Source organism: Haemorhous mexicanus, chromosome 11, assembly GCF_027477595.1.
Source record: "Haemorhous mexicanus isolate bHaeMex1 chromosome 11, bHaeMex1.pri, whole genome shotgun sequence".
Classification (NCBI taxonomy): domain Eukaryota; kingdom Metazoa; phylum Chordata; class Aves; order Passeriformes; family Fringillidae; genus Haemorhous; species Haemorhous mexicanus.
In genome coordinates, this window is record NC_082351.1 from 9,261,263 (window position 1) to 9,282,196 (window position 20,934).

General features: G+C 40.1%; 2 protein-coding genes across 7 annotated transcripts in view; both read right to left on the bottom strand.

Annotated features, from left to right (window-relative positions):
• The window catches only part of STAB1 (stabilin 1), a 59,507-nt gene extending 55,350 nt beyond the window's left edge, over window positions 1–4,157 (bottom strand). The window contains exons 1-2 of one of the 3 annotated variants that reach the window (XM_059856309.1): window positions 4,066–4,157; window positions 2,847–2,982 (exon numbers count right to left, since the gene is read on the bottom strand). In XM_059856309.1, the coding sequence (XP_059712292.1) occupies window positions 2,847–2,927 (81 nt within the window). In that variant the 5' untranslated portion in view covers window positions 2,928–2,982; window positions 4,066–4,157. Of the gene's footprint in view, window positions 1–2,846; window positions 3,163–4,065 lie in introns of those variants that run through there. The other 2 variants (XM_059856310.1, XM_059856311.1) reach the window with 2 other exon arrangements.
• Window positions 4,158–10,991: 6,834 nt separating this feature from the next.
• The window catches only part of NISCH (nischarin), a 29,486-nt gene continuing 19,543 nt past the window's right edge, over window positions 10,992–20,934 (bottom strand). For 2 of the 4 annotated variants that reach the window (XM_059856315.1, XM_059856316.1), the window contains one exon: window positions 18,691–18,767. In XM_059856315.1, coding sequence (XP_059712298.1) covers window positions 18,762–18,767 — 6 coding nt within the window. In that variant the 3' untranslated portion in view covers window positions 18,691–18,761. Of the gene's footprint in view, window positions 12,389–12,870; window positions 13,033–13,388; window positions 13,518–14,043; window positions 14,198–15,371; window positions 15,547–15,937; window positions 17,246–17,727; window positions 17,784–18,645; window positions 18,768–20,934 lie in introns of those variants that run through there. The other 2 variants (XM_059856313.1, XM_059856314.1) reach the window with 2 other exon arrangements.

A 20,934-nucleotide genomic window follows, 5' to 3' on the forward strand; every position in this document is an offset into this window, starting at 1 on the left:
GTGGAAAAGTATTAAAAAAAAAAAAATCCCTTCTAATTTGAGTGACAGAACTGATGAAGCAGTCATTTTCTGGAGAGTTTTGCTTCTTAGGAAAGCAGAAGAGGGAATCAAGGGACATAAATGCAACAGTCTGGATACTCAAATTCTGGAAAGGATGAAAGACAGACAGAAGTTTGAGTCAGAAGTGGCTCCTAGGGCACAGCCTCATGGAAAACAATGATGCGCTGCTCCCTTGGGCTCATATTTGACTCCTGTTTCTAAGCGCAAAGCCACGGGAAAGGAAGCAGCAAGAGGGAATATATCTGTCCCTGTGATGCAGCAGTGCTGCCTGGTGACAGTCACTGTTCTAATCAGGTGAGGTTGTGAGCCTGGACTGGGTCACAGTTTGGTACAAAGGAACAGGAAAGGAGGACTGATGCTCTCGAACATCTCCAAAATGAAGTCTTTAAAGCAGAAGACATCCAGCTGTAGCCAAAATAATTTAAGAGCCAGGGTGCCTCTGTCTTCCAGGCTGTGCTGTGCTCTCTCCCTGCACTCAAATGCTTGTGCAAGAGCTACCACTGTTCTCTGCACTCAGCTGAAACACATAGGAGCTTCTGGATGCTGCAGTGTTTCCTTCCCTCCTCTCTGAACAGATGTCCCTCACTTCTCAAGTGCTCATTTCTCGTATTCCACCTCAAGAGAATAAGCTGGGAAGTATTTCGTAAGGGCTAGATTCATTCCCCTCATTTTCACTCTTTATCTTTTCCTCCCAAACCATAACACAAATCCTTCTGCATGGTAAAAATCTCAAGGAAGAAAGAAAAACATATTTGGACGTCAGTGCTCGGCTCCAACAATCCTGGGAGCCAGTTCTGGAAATAGCCATTATCTAATGAATCACACAGTTTCCAGGGCATTTGTCCTTTACGAAACAGAGCTGTAGACACATGCTCGAGTCATTATAGTCACGAACCTCCCCAAGTAGTTCTCAATAACACTTGAGCTGAACAGAGCAGCAGCTCTTGGACACACAAACTCTTCACACTTGTTCAAGGAAGACACTTTGTAGTGTGAAGATGAACAATCAAGCTCAGAGATCACAAAACATGAGATTTACTGTTGCCCTGGGTTTCCCAGCATCTCAGCTGCAGAGCACTGGAAACATGGGGATGCTCAGCCCACTCTCCTCATTTCCCACCTTTCTCCATTCCTCCTCCAGCACAGCCTGGTATTGGGCTCCTCCCAGCAGAAAAACTTCCTTGGTTCTCACATCTGCTGCGTCTTCCCCAGCCCATAGCAAGAGGTATAAAAAACCAAATCAGACTAACAGTCACTGTCATGTTTGAACCATTAAAGCTGAGCCCTGAGGTCACATCACTTAAAAACAGGCAGCACACAATCTCTCTTCTCTCTCAATGGCCCCTGTGAGCCAAGAAAAGCCTCCTGTGGAATCACAGCACTTTTATTCCAGTCAGATCCAATGAGTTTTCTAAACTGCCAGAGAAAGCTTCATTAGATCCTTATTTTTCCTTATCTCCCATTATACCCTTACAAATGTTTCTTCTCTTTCTCCATAAAAAGGGAATTTTTGAGGAAAAAAACTCTAAAAGGGAGTTATTCCTGGATTAAGTAAACTGCTCCAGAGGTGATTCAAAACATTAACTTCTCTGTAAGTGGGTACTCACTGCCTAAGAATGAAATGGTTTCATGCCAAGCCAGACTCCTCAGTGATTACAGAGATCAACAGAGTGTCTACAGGTAGAGAAACCTACATTTCCCCTTACAGCAGCTGAAGACACAAGCCCATGCCTCTGAACACAGTCTGAAACCCATCTGCCTGGAACCCACATCTCCAGACAGATGAAATCCACCCCTAGAAACACTTCATGTTTGTGCTCAAGTCACCACAATGATCCTACAAGCCTTCCTAGTATTCATTTATGGCCCTTTCATGAAAGAGTCTATACAGAAGCTTCCACCCAAAGATCTGACACTGAAGCATCTTTCCAGTCCTCTGGCTTTTTCTAAATCAAGTCCTTAAGACTCACAGGTCTGTCCACTCCCCACAAGGCCCTGCTGTGTCATTCAAGACAAGACAACCCTACACATGGTGTTTCCCCTCCCCAGGGAATTTCCAAATGCCCCCCACAACCCCGGGCTTAGCAGGCCAGTTCACTCCTCCAACAGCAGGACACAAGGAAGGGGATGGCAGGAGACAATATAAAGTGAATCAGAGTGAATTCCAGCCCACAGGAACTGGGCTGCCTCACCATGAGTCTAGAGAACAGATCTACAAAGGTATCACACATTCTCCTAGGTGCTGCTGCTAAACACAAGAACAGAGAGGAAGGAATCAAAGCAAAATCAACAAAATTGAAAAAAAAAATTGAAAGTATTCAACAATCCTTACCGAGGAGTTTTGGGAAATATAATTGAAACAAACTGTTGCAAAGGGACAAATTGATGAGACTGTGAAAAATTTTTTTAAGTAAAATTCTCCTGGGAAACTTATGGATCTGTCCTGATGGATACAAAGTTTCTGTCCCACATACTGAAACTAGCAGAAGACAAAGATGCTGAGTATTTCCCTCTGATGTTTCTTCTTTCAAGCTCAATACAGAACACAGAAACAAATTTAATCTGATTTAATACTCAAGCAGCTCCCTTCAACCTTATATTTAGTTCCTGAGTTTGGACTACAGAGAAGATACCTTACAGCCCTACAGTTTTTACTGATTTTTTTCTGCACCTAACTAAATGTAAATGAAAAAAATGAGTTGTGGAGAGGACTCTTTCCTAACATGCTACCATCCAAATATGAAGAACTTTTCAATGAACATTCAAACAAAGACCCGCAGACTTACCTTCTGACTCTGGCAGTCAGCTGTGGGAGTGAAGCATGCTGCTAAGAAGAAAAACAGCAATCCAGGAGGATGCATTTTCATGCTTTTACAGGCAGGACCCTTTACACAAAAGGGGTGGCGAGAGAGGCTGCAATTTCTGTAAGATAACACCGCCTACTAAGAATCAGATCCAAGACAAACCAGAGGTTAAAAGTAAACAGGGAGAGAGCATTTTTGCACTGTGCTTTTTGGCTGCTAAGCCTTCAGAAATGGATCTGCTACTTCTAGTGTGATTTCTGAATCAACATAACCTTTTTCTTTCCATTCTTTTTTTAAATGCACAAGCAGAACTCCTTAGTAAAAGGTTTACTCAAAACAGGAACATCTACGGATTTCCTCTTACATATCAGTTCAAAACAGAAGGAAGGAAATCCTTAGTTTTCAGCTAATTGGAATGAAAAAAGGTTAACTGTATGCTTAACAGAAGGCAAATGCAGTGGGCAAACTTAAATACCGTAAATTCATGAAGGCTAAGTTAATTTCCTTTTGTCACTGATGTGAATATGTCCATAACACCTCCAAGTGAAGGTAGAGCTGAGCACTGCCTATGCCAAAGTATTGCAAGAACAAAGCAATGAGAGTGACAGGCTGTGCTTCAGAGCGGGAATGGAGCACATTGCATCAATCAATCAATCAATCAGGCTCTTTGGGCAGGCTTTGATATTTTTATTTTAAATAGTTGACTTTCTCAGCAAGAAAAGCTGATGCTATGGCAGCAATGGCAAAATTTATAATTTCCAAACACTCTGCTGACAACTTGATGAATCCAAGGAGCACTTCCACAGCACTCAGAACAGGAAAGTCCCAAAACAGGATTAGAAAAAATACACACTAACCCGAGGTACAGTCTGCAATTTATATTCTCCTTTTAAACTTTACAAATAATTGATTATTATTTTCAGATTTTCCATGGTCTTTGTCTCCCTGCACTGCCAAGAGAGCCCACTATCCTGAGCAGTCTAAGGACTGCTTCTGTTAGCAACAAATCTCTCTAAGCAATGAGGTACTTTCATATTTTCAAACCACTAGTAGCACATGAAGGTGCCTAAATGAAACCAGGACAGGGAGCCATTCTTGTGTTTCCATAGATAATGAGAGCATTAATATCTCTTTGCCCCTGCATCCCCACAAAGACACACATGCTGTAGCATACGAGGCGTATAGGAAGCGCGGTACTTACTGGTGCCGTTAGCTGTGCTTTACTTCTGCCTTCATCCTACAGGGAAAGGCAGCATGATGAACAGCCAGCCCTGCTATATATCCTGCACTAACAGGAAGCAGATAAGGCACTCAACCATCCACTGCAACCCATGTGGGCAGCACCAGCCCACAGCTCAACCCAACAGCTCAGCCCACTTGTCCTGCCGCAGGACAACGGCAGCCCTGGGACTGTCACTGCCCCCCTGTCAGGGTCAGAGGGCTCACACTGCTCTGGAAACCATTTGGTACCCTGAAGGTCTTCAAAATGAGGCAGAGGCATCATGGCTCAGCCAGTTCTGGTGGGATGGGAAAGTCACAAATGAGCAGTGGGGACACTCGTGTAGAGAATGGAAGCTGTACAGTGTTTTCTTGGCCTGCAGTCACGGCCAAGAGCTGGCTGTATGACACAGGAATTAAGTTGTCAGCATCCACACATATCTGATAAGTTTTTAAGGTGAAAATAGCTCAGCCTGGGGCACTTGAAGGTCCATTGGATTCTTTAATGGGTCTTCAGCCAGTTTTCTAAATGGCTCAGCACTGAAGATGGTACAGGGCAAGAAAAGACACACCAAGACTGATTCCAGGGCTTTTCACTGCTGCTTATCATCACTGTATCTGACCTACTGCAGGGAAACCAGGAAGGGAGAGAAATGCTTGGTGAAATTCCTGTCTGAATTAAATAAATCAGATTCACAACAACATCAAAAGGTTCACAGCCAGCTTCCTTATCTGACCTCACCTCAATTAAAGACCAGCAATACAAAAGCAATACACAGGCTAAAAATGCAAACAGTGAGTAGTGCCATTGTACAACAGCAGAGCATAAACTGAAAAATCAAAAGGTCATCTGTCATTAGACCCTGCTTTCCTGACCAAGCAGCATAAGCAGTGTGGGTTTCAGCCACTGCCTACGAGCTGCTCTGAGAGAATGGAAACTTTGCTGACCACCGCTGCTAGAGCTGGAACCCCAAAATCTGCAACAACTTTGGATCTTCGTGATTCTGGAAATTAGTAAGAAGGTGAATCACTGACCATCTCTAAATTAAAAGATGGCCAAGAGCCATTAGTAATGCTCAGTGCACAGAAGCCAAGGTGCTCTCAGCAGCAGTGCCAGCTGGGAGTGTCATGAAAGATGGCAACACCAGCAGAGAAACAGCACAGGAAGCAAAAATGAGCTAAACAAACCCAAATTACTGCTCCACTCACAGTTTCTGTTCTCTTCTCATAGATGGATTCCTCCTAGGCAGATAAATGTATTTTCTAATGGATGACATCTATAAAAACTTTATCACTTAGAGGCAAAATGCATTGGATCAATTTTTTGATTCCACTGTTTAGTCCAATAAATACTCTTCAAAACTGTCAACAAATCGAAACCCCAGTTCCCTCACTCATCTAAATATTAGACCTACTTATGCACAGAGGCATCTCTACAATGTATTTCAAACCCCCAAAATCTCATAAAGCAAGATCCTGAGATTTGCCAGAGAAACTTCATCAAAAGAGAAAATATAGGCAAGCCTTGTAAAGATCTGATGACAGAATACACAAACAGCCCAGTGCAGGCAGGGTAGGAGGATTTTATTCACGTCCTAGTTAATGTTTGATTGGAATAGGATTGTGCAAATCCAATTTTAAAACATACAGTAGAGTTGCTAACTGTCTGCCAGAGTGTTTATCTGTGAGGTTTCACACATGGATTTTATTTGTTTTAGAAAGCATGGAGATTGACTTATCTGTCAAGAGTCTCTTGCCCACATAACAGAAGGTGGCCAGTTTAGAAGTCACAGATGCAGGTCTCAAAAACATCTTCAAATTCTGGCCCTGACTTCTTCAAGATGACTGCTACAAAACACTTAAAATTTACCTTGTGGGCTCAGTCTCCCCCATCATCAGCAGATTGTTGGCAGCAGGAATGCTCAGGGTTTTTCTCTCCCAGGGAAAAATTCCCTCTCTTTTTATTTATGCATCAATGACAAGCTGAGTCCTCTAAACCAACTTTTGTGAGACCTGGAATTTTTATTGTGTATACATTAACATTTAAAGTTGAGAATCTGCTGGCAAAAATTACTCAACCTGTTTCACAGGAAAAGAAACCAAAGCCCACCTGGATAAAGGCAAAGGATAAGGCTACAAACCCTCCCAGACTCCCTGCCTGCCTGTGCCACACACTGTGTTTTAAAATGCTGGGTCACCAGCTCCGCTCTGTGAAGTGTGTGCAGCTCTGACCAGATTGGGCAATTTCCTGCTATTGAAATCTTTTGTTTAGAAACTACAGAGCCAAGGCAAGTGATTTGCTATCCAGTCCACCTTGCCACACAGCTTCTCTGGGAACTGACCATTTGGTTACATCCACAGAGAGAAAAGGACTCTTGTTCTGCACTTTTGGCAAAGCTGGGAAAGGACATTAAGTCCCTTTGCTCTGAATTGTAAGGCTGTGAGTCTGAAAAGGATTAAACAGGCCAAGCCAACAGTGCTTGTGTGTAGCAATGGGGCCAGCTGAACAATCCTTGCCCAACATACCCTCAGGGTCCTGGTGACGATGCAAGGACACAACCCTTATATGCCATTCTTCTTGGCAAGTTGGAAGGAACTGGAATTTTAAGGTTTGCTCATAAAAGCAAAAAAACCTGCAAGGATTGCACAGAGAATAGAGTCTGTTTATCCTTCTCTTTCTCACACAGACACAGTAGTCCACTTCCAAGCAGACAGGTACGGCTGCCTGAGCACAATGCTGTGGCACAATTTAGAAAGAAATTGTTGTGGTTGCTCACATCCTGTTACTCCAAAACCTCTATGGGCAGCAGTCCCAACATCAGTAGGTAAGTGCTTTAAGTCTGGCCTATCACTTTCTCTTGACTCTGAGTTCCTTTACACGTTCTGCTGCAGTGAAAACCAGCAACATTTTCCTGTCTCGTGGTTTTAGTTTTGTACCTTTCCCATTTATTAATCTGGAATTGTACTGGAAAGTCAGACTCTAAATTCCCCACAGGTACCCAATATTAATTAGAATTCTGGGTAAAACTGTTTGCTCCAATAGCTGAGCTATTGAAACTCAGTATCTGCTGACAGGAGCATGATGGCACAGGAAGTGAGCTCTCCCATGAAGTCCCGCTGATCCCTGTCTGTAAGGGATACAAAGGGCCCACAATGTGCTTGACTCAAGCTGTACCCAACAGTTTGCCAAGGACAGCACTGAATGTCTGCCTGAGAACAGATGGAGATGGGAGTCAGAATCCTGCTACCTCTGCATTTTCAGCAGCTTCAGAGATGCTAGGGGGTTCTTGTCATCCCCCCTCAGAAGTGCAAGGGCTTGGTGCCCGCCTCATCTACTCTGGCTACTGCTTTTCATCCACTTATTCAGGTAGATTTTTCCAGGGTTGGCCAGTCTTTCTGGATCTAATGAATTTCCCATCCTCCCTTTTTATCACCAAATTTTAGCTTTCCAAGTTACGAAATGTCCTTTAAAATCAGGTGGCCATCAAGCTACCTGAAGCTTGTAGTCTGCTCTGAGCCACAACTTCCTTGCTTTTCCTCATGTTGCTGCTTTCTGCCTAAGATTTGGTAAGTTTGAAGATTAGTACTGCAGAACTAAATTTTCTGATCAGAATGCAAGTAAGATGCAGCAGCCCTTTGTGTTACACCAATTAAAAACCCCCACCTCGTTATCAGGCCTGATAAGAACAAGAAGGTGAGCCAGAGGGGCTGATGGAAATACATGACTGTGCAGTACATCCACAGCTAGGCAGAGCAGAGCTCTGTAAAGCAGCACAGGAGTGGACACAGGACAGACATGATGCAGGTCACACTGTCATTTCTTCTTGCAGAGAAAACAGTGTAGCCCAGGTCAGCACCTCATTTACTTTCCTTCCTAATGAGGTTCATTTTCAATTTTTTAATTGTAAAATGTAAGGGAAATTTTAAAACTTTGATTCTTGGCAGATGACACTGAACAAAAATAATTGTCTGGGTCTTCCTAGGGTGGCAAAATTCTGCATCAGCTGCAAAGCCAGAACACAGAAGTTTGAGAGTTCAGGAGATACTTTCCTGACAAAGGTCCCCCCACCTGCCTCTGTGTGTTTCTGGTCATAACTTCAGCTACTCAGATATTGTCTTAATGTTGAACAAGTGTTGGAAGGTAGAAAGAATTTGAGGACAAAGGGTTACTAAACAAATATGCCTGAAGGGCTTTGTAGTGCTCTTGCAGAAAGAGAGGCAGAAATTAAGACTATTCTATATAACCTCAGCTGTTGGCAGTGACTTCATTCTGCAGAGCTTTCTGTAGAAACTAAATGTGGAAAGTTCTGGAAAATCTTTATGAACTGAAGCAATCAGTTTAGTTTCAAGATAAATGATTGTACATTTTCAAGAAAACCTCACTTAAGTTCCTGTATTTAAGAAGAAAAGACCATATTAAAATTAGACAATAAAGACAACAGGTTAGCACTGAAGAATGACAGTTTATGAAAATTTTCAGCTTAATATTGCACTTAAATAAACAGAAATGCACACCCACAAAGCAGTGACTCCAGCAGGCTCTAACACAGAGCATCTCTCCTCTGGAGACTGGCTCGGAGAGTTTGAGCTGTTCAGGCTGGAAAAAAGCAGGCCTAGGGAGACCTGACTGCAGCCATATCAGTATTTAAACGTTTTTTTTAATGAAGGACTTTTTACCACAGCAGACAGTGATACAACCACGGGGAATGTTTTTTAACTGAAGAGATTTAGATTAGATGTAAGGAAGACATCCTTTACTCAGAGGTCCTGGCACAGGTGGCCCAGGGATGCTGTGCATGTCCCACCCCTGGAGTGTCCAAGGCCAGGCAGGATAGGGCCCTTCGAAAATCGACCACATGGGTTGCAACCCTGCCCATGGAAGGGGGGTTGGAATGAGATGTTCTTGAAAGTCCATTGCAACAGAAACCATTCTGTGATTCTATGAAAGCAGCACGGGATCAGATATCTGGTAGCAGGAGAGAGAGGGGATTTCTTATTTGGGGGTTGGTTGGGCTGTCGTTTTTAATTTTTTTTCCAGGTAAAAATGGAAAAAGAGGTGAAGTATCGAGGAAAAAGCTTTATATAGCCCATGCTCTACTTAGCAGAGAATAAAAGGTAATTTAATTTATTGGAAAAATTCCCTGAAAATAAACAATTCTGATAGCATCACAGGTAAGATAGTTAATGAAAGAATCAAAACATACTGCAGTATGTACTGAACATTTAATTAATCTTGAAATGTGATCAATGCTTACCAAGATATAAAGGAGGAATTGCAGCTATTTCTTGGAATAATAATCTGTTCCAAAGGCACAGATTCTATGTTTTAAACAGCTGTGAACCTAAAAAGAATTTCAAGTTTAATCAGAGATGTGTTTTTTCTACAATAAAATATGAAAAAGAGGCCTTATCTGCTCTAAGTATGTGACAAGCAGGGGGTTATCCCTGCTTACTCTTAATATAAGATTCTCTGATACCCACTACTGTATTAAAATACCTTTAAACTGTTGGGTTTTACAAAAGGTGCTTAAAACAGAACTTGTGTCTGTCTCAAGCACAGGGCGCCCCCAGAACAGTCTTTATTTATAAGATGGAAGCGGGCTGACTTATATGACAAGTATAATTCTCATATGAGAGACAGATCTGTCCATGTTGGCCCCAATCACAGGCAGTTCCAGAGGATTCCTTACAAACTCCCTTTGTATTCACTTATAGATTCATTTGTAAATTATCTGTTCACCTGCTAAGTCCTCAAATGCTTTTGAAAATCAGACTGTTTAAGTTGCCACAGGCTCCTCAAGTGTTACCTTGGACAATTATTAATAAGTGATTAACAGAGCTACTTCAGAAAGAACTAGTGAAGACCTAAGATTTGTTTTAATTACTTTATTCCTAGAATGTTTAACTTAGAAATTAACATTTTCTACCCAATGATAATTAAACCTAAATGAACATAAGCAACCTTGAGATTTCAGAGAAGAGCTCTAAAGTACAGGAAAATTTAGTTTTCTCCAAGAGCCTGCAGTACCTACCTTAACTGTTCAGCTCAGTCTAAGCTTAGGGAGTTAGGCTTCCTCTGTCAAACTGGGAGCACAGCTGCATTCCAGTTATGCTCATCTCTGCTTGCTTTGGGAACTCCACTGCATCCTGCAATACAATTTGACTTTGGCTGCCTCTGACTTTGTCATCCTTGCACTGACTGCAAGATTCCTGGCTTCTGAAATCCAAAAAGCACAGCCAAGCTCTGCAACAGTATGGAAAAATACTCTGTGAAACCACCAAATTCCTAACACCACTGTGGACACAACATTATTGGAGAAAACTCATAACTTGTTTGAACCAGGCCCTGAGAGCAACCTGCTGGAAGATTGCCCTGTTTAAAGCTTGACTGTTGGATGTCCCCAGGTCTCTTCCAACCCAGATTCTCTATGTGCTTAAGGGGCACAAGTTTTAAGCAGCATCAGCTGCCATATAAATATCAAAACTGTTCTTCCCTTCTTAATCCCACTGGATATAGAACATTCTTTTTCAGTGTCAATATCTGTCTTCATAATAGTGAGTAGGGATTTTACAGTCATGGGGGATGCTAAAACTTGTTGGGCACAGTAACTGTCAAGTTAAACACAACAGCTTAGAAAGAAAATCCCTAATATCTAATAGATAAGCAAAAGTACTTGAAATAAATCCTCAAATTGTGTTTAGAGGCTGCAGATCCTCAGTTTCCATGACTCAGCTGTATTTCTGGACTAACAGTCTTGTTGTAGCAGAATAAACTATTTTCTTCTTTCATCTTTCTGCACATTTCATACTTTACAATGCCCTCTACGAACAGAATGTGTGCTGCTGAACTGCCATATGGTATCCTGGAAACACAAGATATAAACTTGAATAAAGACAAGGCCAAAAGAAAACTGTCAAATTACACTTTATTTGTATTGACAAGATAGGCAAAAGAAAGACTTTGTGTTCAGAGATACAAATCCATTATTTGCTGACAAAATGCCGATATACCCACATTGGGTATTTCCACTTTCAAGACAATACTGAGGGGATCTTTACCAAGCAACTCTTTTATCCTTGGATAAGGAAAATGAATGCCTGTGAAAATAGTTTCATATGAAAATCTGTTACCTGCTTGTGGCTCAAATTTTACTATTAAGTTAATGATTGGCAGCAAATAATTACACTTGGCCTCAAAGAAAAACATATGTAAAACTGTAAGATCATTAAATAATAAGCATTAGCAGCATACCCAAAATACTTCTTGTACAAAGAACATTGCACTTGAACATACACAAGCATTTACCCTTATTTACACATTAGAATTTGTATAGAACAGCAAGACTGATATATACAGAAAAATAGTGGAAACCTTAACAGCCCCAGACGACAGAATATCTAGTGTTGACTCCTTAAATTTTCCATACAGTTTCCCAGGATGTCTCATGTGGTTTTTTTCACTATATACTATTGCATAAAAATAGACTGTACAAGAAGGTCAGTCCCCAGTTAACACTTCAGAGTATTTCTATGTACTATTACATGTTCACTGCACCAGGGAGCAAAGGAGTCCAGGTCAGCTCCTCATGAAAACAAAGAGAACTTGACAGGTGCTATCTACTTACTCACTGTGCTTTACCTTGTAATACATACTGAAATCACTTGGCTGTGCAGTAACTACCCTGTGAGTTCCAAAGGCAATTCCCTACCACACAGGATCTCCCACTGTCTTGCAAGCAATGAAATTAATTTCTCCCTGCTTTCTGCACTTGGGATAAAAATGTACCACTGGATCTCTCTGCTCCTGCTGCCCTCTTGTTTGGAATTTCCTTTTGGGACACTATCTGTTTCTCCAAAGTGATCCAGTGTTAAATTCTGCATCAGGTCCTGATTCTGAACATCATCAAACACAAATGTAAGGGCCTGTGGATATGTCTGATACCCCATGAGCACTCTGTCTAAATCCCGGATTCGTCTTCCATCTGCAAGCTGGTACTTGTCTCTCTTTGGTGGCTCCTTAGCAAATTCAGGTAGTGGATAACTGATATAATCTTCATCAAAGAGGAACAAATCAGAGCTGGTCAATATCAGTGTTTTAGGTTGAAGTGAACTAGTGTTCTGAGCAGATCCTTCAAAGTGATTTACTTGAAATGCCAACACATACAGAAGGATGTTGAGGGATGGAAGATTGGTCAAACCATCCATCTTCTCTGCCACTAGAAAAGCAAGGTCCCCAATTTCCTCTTCATTTGGATAAATAAATTTTACTCTGCTAGAGTGAATCAGTTCATAATTCTCCATTTTTCCTGCAAGAAACATACATTATTATATCTCTATTTAGTGCTATACAATATTTTCTTAATGAACTAGGATAAACAACAGCCAGCTTGATGGCTGGCTGTAGCTGGAAGAATTTAAGTTTTGTATCTATTGATACACGGCTTTTGCCTATAAACAATACTGTAAAAATTGTATTTGGATTGCAGGTCTCTGCCAGAGTCCTTCTTGCATTACCAACACACTTTTTGCAAATTTCTAACCAGGTAAGTCCAGGGTGAAAGCAAGAAGCCATCACTAATTTCACTTGTGCAAGACTATTACATACATTTAGCAATCCTGCCCATACAAGGCACATCTAAGATAATTAAAGTCAGGGAGCTTAGCTGAAGTATCAAATAGGAAATGACTGCTGCATAAATGTCCCTGAAAAGAGTTTTTAATCAGAACAGTTTAGGTGAAGCCTGAAGTATGATGCCTTAATAAGTCATGCCATGTAGAGAAGACTCACCTGTGTTCTTACTCCCAAATTCAGAATAGAAGTCCTTATCTACTGGTTCAGGTGAAGGAGTGCGTGCAAGCAGTGACAGGACTGCCATAAGCTGCTGTATGAAGGTGTGAGTGTTGTAACTGTCTCTTGTCAGGCAGGTGACAATGTGATCTGCAGAATGCCCTGAGAACACAGAACATAATTCACTCACTGTAGCATTATCATTTCTTGAACCAACATGCAACTGTCATCAGAAAAGATTTTAAGGATTATTTCTCCTGAAAACATGCATCACTATTCAGAAATCTTTCAAATTCTTGAAAACAACAACAGAATCCTTACAAATCCTTCAAAAAATACATAATTTTTCTTCATTTAAAATACAATGTATTCTTGTGATTCAAATCTTGCTCCAGGGATTCAAGAAAAAGGAGCAACAGAAAACCTCTCTTCCATCTCACTAATAAAGACACAGATTCATCTAAAAAAGACTAGAACAAAGTAAAACTGAAAAAGCTTAAAGCACAAGATGTACTCACCAGTAATTCGGAAGTATTGGTCAAACAGGCCAACATTTACTGACTGCAGGTCATTAAGTTTTAGCACAAAGCAGCAAGAGAGGTGGAAAGAACTGTTTTCACAGTCTGAGTTTTCTTTGTTCCAAAAATCTGTTAAAGAAGTATACATGATAAAAAGGTAGAAAGAAAAAGATTGTCCATAAGCACAATTATTACAATCTAATACCTATCTGACAATAGAAGAAATTAAGAAAAAACTGGGTACAGTGGCTAAAAATTTCTCAAGCAAAATACAAGCAATTTTTATTAGGAACATTTTTAAAATATTTGTCCCACACCAGATTTAAATCAGCACATGCACTAATAACACACTTTAACTGAATGCCCACCATGAGGATCATTACCCTTTGCTTTCCACTTTCATTATGAGAGAGATTATGAAATGACACCAGAGAAAAGCATGTATCCCATGGCAGCTAAAAGGGTCTGTCTGAGAAGCAGACATGACTCAAGACCCTGTTTTTTTGAACATAAAAGCCTTATGCAAATACTGACCCCTTCAATGAGGAGGTCTAATTAAGAATATTGACCAAAACTGGTTCTTAGACTGAGGACAAACATAGAGAGAGGGATTAAGTTGGTAACATGATTAAAAGAATCAAAGTAACTATTTTACCCGACTGGTGCTCATCTGCATGAATGAAAGAATCATCCAACAGGAAGTAAATAGCTTTTGTTGAGAGAAGCACACAAGCCATCACTTCCACACTGGGAGTCTTGTAAAACAGAACTGAAGACCACATGAGGTGTCTCAACTCTTCATTTTCCACCTAAGATGTAAATTTTATTTCATAAACAGAAACTTTGATATTTCAGACAGTTTCATCACCTTAGAGGCAGCTTTAGATCACCAGAGAAACAATTTCAAAATCTTAAACATCTGAACATGCTCTGGTCAAAGAGAGGTAGTTCACCTCAAAGCTGCTAAATGAGGCCACAATGGCACCCACTGAAAATATCTTGTGTTTATAGAAGAAAATTATTTTTCTGTTATAAGCAAATTATTTCTTGCTTTCTAACCAAAATTAGAAAAAAATACAGAAAAACATCTCATTTATAAGAAAGACTTTTTAGGGCAAACACTGCAGGCAAATCTTTAATCACCAGCTGAGCAGTGGCCTCCCAAACCTCAAGTCTGCTGAGCCTTTAGGTGTTTCTGAGGGTTGGATTCAAAGACCCTGGAGAGAGGACAGGAGCACAGCTTGCCACTGCAGCTGCTGCTCCAACTCAGCATCTTCCCAGCTTCTAGCTTGATGGGCTTACTGTGAACCTTTAAATGAGTCACCTGCTTTTTTTATCAGCCTCTCCTGATATAAAAAGGGAAGCATAGCTTGTAACTGTGCTTACTTAAAACATTTGGAAGAGAGGTAAGGGAGTAAGAAAAATGTATCTATTTCTCAAGCTTTTAAATTTGTACTCAAATCACAGTGATTTATCACTCAAAAAGCCACAGCATAAATTGTGGGTAATGTTTTTACTTTTCAATCTGATGTTTTTCAGAAATCAGGTTTATCTGTTCATGTTCCTGAAGTACCTGCAGCCATGCACATATTTTGCAATCATGCACAATACTACAAAAACATGTCAGAACACTTATTTATTGATGCAGCTAAGAACCATCCCAAAATAATTTCATTCCTGTTATTTTGCCACTTTAAAGAAAATAGAGGAATATTCTTGGAGCAATCACATATTCAAGACATAATTAGAGTACTCTCCTGATCAGCACCACAGATCCTGATGGCAGAATCTGCCTTGCAGGATCCCAATTGCTGTAGCAGGGAACCCAAAATGGAATAACACACAGATTCTCGATCAAAATGTTTTCAGGTTTCCCAGAGCCTACTTCTTGTGGCTAAATTTGATCAGGAGAGTTTTTACAGATACTGTGTAGTACAGAAAGGTCACAAAGATGTTTTTATACACTTGATATGGATATGATACCTCTGCAATGTTGCTATGGAAAAATTCAACCAGGGCTCTTCCCTTCAGCCCAGCCACATACTGCAGAGACACAGAAACATGAAGGTGAACAGGAATCTGGTTGTCTTCTGTTATCTTCTGCATAAGAAGCTCAGATGGGTATAAGGATGACAATGTCAGATGAGGCTTGCAAAAACTAGAAAAGATCCAGAACACAAATAATCAAAATGTGAAGATCTACACAGCTTTTTCCCTTCAAACGTATTTGTATTTCATTCACAAATTAAAACCAGGTAACTTCCATTTTTAATAGTTTAAATTATTTTTATCTTGACCATAGCTGTCAACCTGCTATGACCTCAGCCTGCAGGCACATGAAATAGGAGGTTTCCTTCCATTAGAAATTACTTTTTACATTGCAGAAGAAAAACCCGTCCAGTATAACCATTCACACTTACACCAGACAAGCACAATGCAGAAGTATTTCATCAATACTACAGTCCAAACCCAATCACAACAACAGCAGCAAACACAGGGGTCAGGCCACATCAAGCACTGTGCTAGAGACCTTTCACAGGAATCATTACCTGGCTGCCTGACCATGTCTATTTGCCTCCACAGCATGATTTCTTACAGCATCCAATTTGCTTGAAGCTTTGAAAATAATAATAGTCTTTACATCCTGGAGCAGTGTCCTTAGAAGGCTGTAGATTCTTAGAAAGTGGAATTTCTCATGAGGTAGAACAAACACTGCTGTAACAAATCTGTATCCAACAAGCAACTCCAGCACATGTCCATCCAAAAAGGAACCCTTCTGCTGCGTGGCACCGTGAGTTGGATGTAGAACAAGTGATGCCAATGGAATTCTATTCAGCTTAAAAACACTTCCCAACTCCTCTGTGCCTGCCCATTTACCTGGCAGTAAACTGAAATCCACCTTTACTATGTACAAATGCTGGGGTGTTAGAAATATCCAACACGGATGGACCACACAGGGACTCTGGTCAGAAGATTTATATACCGAAGAATAAAGTGCAGGACACAAAACACTCTTTGACCATTCCTTGTTATTGCCAGCTGACTCTGGTTGATGCAAGACTTTCTGAACATTGGTTTTATTCCCATAAACAAGATATGTTGGGAAACAACCTTTTATTTCAACATCTTCAGCTGAAATGCAATTCATTTCCATGAGCTGACAGAGAAATTCTTGGAGATTTGCTTTTCTACAGTACCATGTGGAGCTTGGTAACACTGATGTGTAGTGTAGAGAGCAACACGTTTGTAAACAGGAATAAAAGTCTTGAAGATTCTGGGAGTCTGAAACAATAAACAAGCAGTGGTCACTGTTTTTCAGCTTCAGAGTTAAACAGATTTCTGGCAGGAGAAAGCCAAATTCTATTAGATCAGTGTAGGGAAAACACAGTGTTAATTTCAAGGCAGAAGGGATGTGCTGGCAATTTCCTCTCAATTCCTGATGAGGAATCTCAAACACAGCTAGCATCTCATCAGTCAAAACCAAACAGGAAGCAAACTGTCTGAGTCCTTTATGAATGTGAATTGAAAAGCTCCAGAGAATTTTGACTATGTCAACACTCTCCACTGCCATGTTGTCAGATGATTGAGCATCCAAAGTAGCGCTGAACTCAAAAGTCTGATCTCCTTCATGAAGTCCCATTTCAAAATATCCATCTGCTTTGTCTGCGGTTGTGGAATTACCCACAGGGCTTCCTTTACTCTCTGTGGGAGAGGGGGCAGATTTCTGCACAGCCTGCACTATTGAGGCAGAAAGGTGCTGGATAAAGTCTTGGTTGGTGGCAGTGTAGGACATACAATTAAAAGGCAAGATGATGGTGTTACAGGGGTCAGGCACTGCACAGTGTTCTCTCTCCAAACTTCAAAAGACAGAAGAAGTAACAGTAAGTACAAACTTGAGTTTAAAAACAGTTATGGCTACCTACAATTCATGGTGCTGCTTCTCAGAACTTTGATATTTGCTCTTGCTAATACAGTTAGATCAGTGTAATTTTGTAGAGCACCTTTGTACTGCACAGCCATTGATTTTAAAGGCTGGTGGTGTGTAATTCTACAGAAAGTAAAAAACTAAAACGTTCAATTCCTCTTTCCTTTCCCATCCCCAGTAAGCACAACCTCACAAGCTAAAGGACTAGACAATACAGCTATTGCTGGTATTGAAACCACCAGCTGCATTCCAGGGTTCAAAGGTTAAAAAAATATTTTTGGTTCAAACAACCAGAGGCAGAATACAATGAAAGAGACTGTTTTGCCTTAAAGGCTGTGTTTAGGAAAACAGTATACACTGTTATTACCCAAAAGCTAACAAGGATTTAAACCAGAATTTATTTATGTAGCTTACCACACATGATGACCACCACCATACTCTTTGCAGGAAGCCAATAAAGAGGCAGGTGCCTAAGGAGAAAAAAGTAACATCAGGAAGCTGTAAACTACTTAAGAGTTCAGCACACATGAGAAGCAAAGTTAATGCTGGCTCATGCTTTTTAAAGCTGGCCAAGTCCTGCTGTTTTCACAGGGAGCCTAACAGCCATCCTTTGAGGACCCAAAAATACTGTTTGCTTTAGGATGGGCATTCAACTAAGGCAGAAGAAGAATGAACTCTGCTGCTGACCTGAGAACAGATCCAACCTGTGACCCAGGCATTTCAGCACTCTACAAAGTTTTACTGAATTAGTGTAACATGAAGCCAAACACTAAGGGAACCTGACAAAGACCAACTACACTGGTAGCAAAGGAAGAGACACCAAGTCTTCCTGTCTTATTCCTTGAAGGCATGCATATGAAGAGTGCTTCCAATAGCACAAAAGAAATCACAAACCAGAAGTTATCAGACAGGAGGAGATTGAAGAAGACAAATTAAGGCCATTGCCTATTGACAGGGAGAAGGTTCTTCTGCTCTACTAGCAAGAGAATCAACTTTCAAAAACTAATACTGTAATATGATAAGACACAATTCTTACACTCAGCATCTAAATGGCTATTAAATGATGTTATACTAGTACTGGGTAAACATCTCAAAGCCATAGTGGCAACAGTTCTCTGCAACTCTGGTAAACTTGGATTCTGCATTTAATTTATAAGCTGGACCGAACACCCTTGAATCAAATTTTGGGCTGCCTCCATTTCCACTAAAATAGCTCTGAGAAGCAAAAAACCCTTTGCTATGGATTACTACGATAATCTAAGTTTAACATCAGAAATAAGTTTGCAAAAGCTTTTTAAAATACTATAATATAAACAGAAGTGTGGCAATTACCTGAATTTTACATCTGGAGTCTGGTATTTCAAAGCATCTCTGGGGAACTGTATGGTCTGTAGGAGTCGAATCACTGGATTGCAAAAAACTGCTGGCTAGGACTGTTTCTTCACAAATTATTTCTAGAACAAGTATAAACAACTCTTTAAATCACTGAAGTAAAACAAAAATAAATGTCTCATAGTATCTGCCAAGCAAGTGGAATTAAAACTGTATAATCAAGATCTAATCATAAATCATTAAAGCTAAAGGATATCTTCACACAATAGCCAGGACAAAAAAGCAAGCAGAATTTTAGTTTAATTGAAAAAGACTGCTACAGCTTCTTTCTCAAACTAACAATCAATTTGAATCTCAAATTCTGGTGTAAGAAATCTTGACAGAGTTCCGTTTTAACAGAACTAGTCAGCTGCTAGGCTGGCAGGGCACTCTTCGTGAACTTTGTAGCACACTCCCAAATTGCAAGCTTCAACTGAACAACATCTGTAATATCTGTGTACAGTCTTCAACCAGACTGAGAAGCTCTGATCACTCAAATGCCTCTTAAGATATTATCTCACCTTATTTGGAACCTTTTTCAAGAGTTCAATGCTGAATCATCAGTAAAAGCTTATAAGGAGTGAACACAAGGCAACATTCTCAGGGATGTTTGACTTTTTGCCAGTTTGATATTCACAGCATGGAGCTGACACAACAGAGCAAATCAATTTTCAGTATTGCCACTGAGCCAGCCAGCTCAAGTATTTAAATATGGAAATAACCAACAAAATTACAGTGTGGACATGTTTCTGGCTTGAGCATAAAAAAACCTGTATGCATCTTTCTGGATTGATGGTAAAGTTCAGCAGATTACACCAAGACATCTCATGGTCAGAGGAAACACAAGAGGTATTTATTACTTGAACAAAATACTGCGTTAGCAAGAAGGAAACTCAAATTGACAGGAAAACCAGAAGATGACAGCATTATTTTTGATTTTCTGTTTCCTATATAAATATTTAATTTTTTTCCATAAGCCATTTCCCAATGACATTAAGTATGAATAATATGTTACGGAAACAGATGGTGTCTAGAAAATGCAGAGAAAACAATTCATAGAAACAGCATATCAGGAAATTAATTCCATTATTCATGACTTAAGGTCTAACAGTGAAACTAATTGCTTAGCATATTTCCATTTTCTTTAAAATAGATTTCTCAAAACTGGTATTTTGAAAGCAACCCTTCATAGTTAGATATGTAGCAAATAATAAATTTTTATTGTTGAAACTGAAAAACAGCCTGCACAGCCCTCATTTTCCCGTTATTTATAAAAGCCTTCCCCAAAATTCTACTGAAGGAATTTTATGGAAAAGGACTACAGTAAATAAACCTTGACTCTTACACCACTCTATAGTACTCCTAAGTCCTTTAGAAAGATCTATATTTTCTTTTCTCCTGAGATTTGTTTGCTTCTAAACATTTACTGTAGTAGAAAAAAAATCTATTGATAAATAATTTAAACAGTCCCAGGGGTTGCTGACATATATTTTTAAAGCAAGTCCTGTATAAAACTGCAGGTTGTTACATAGTTACAGAACTGAGACAGTTTGTCAAGTGCTTAATATTTTAAAACAAGCATTTACTTGATTTTGGAAAAACTGGCATTTTTTCTGCAGATGAAAAATGATCTAGAAGGGCTACAAAGGCAAAGTACATAAATAGCAACTAAATGTGTATCTAGGTGTCTGCCCCTTAATCAAACGCTGTCAGAACAGTTTCATTTTTCTAGAGTGAACAAAGAAACCTCTGCTGATTCTGCAGAAGTCACAGCAATGGACTTTTTCCGAAGATCAAACCCCTTAGGGATGCTTCTCTCCCTTATCCACCAATCCACTGATTAATGGTAAGAGGAAGCTGTGCCACCCCAAGAAACTGAGAAGATAATCCCTGCTCTTTTAGATGGGTACAATCAGACAAAAGCCAAAACCAGCAAGTATTTTTATCTCTTTTTCTCAGTCACAAGTGAACATTCACATAAGTCAGTCCTATGGGCTAAAGAGGAAAGTTAAATCATTCTTCTAAGTTCCTAATGCAGCAGGCACATTCATTTGAAACACAGAGTAAAAAAATTTGAGGTGAGGTCAGCAGGTACTATAGAGCACAACAGATGTGCTGAAATCACCAGCTCAGCCAGAACACTAATCCCACAGGTGTCTTTTACTCATCTCCTTTCTCTATCTTTCTCCTGGTGTGACAGAAATGCACCTCTAGCAAAAAGCACTAATGGAACATATGCTGTTGGAGCTC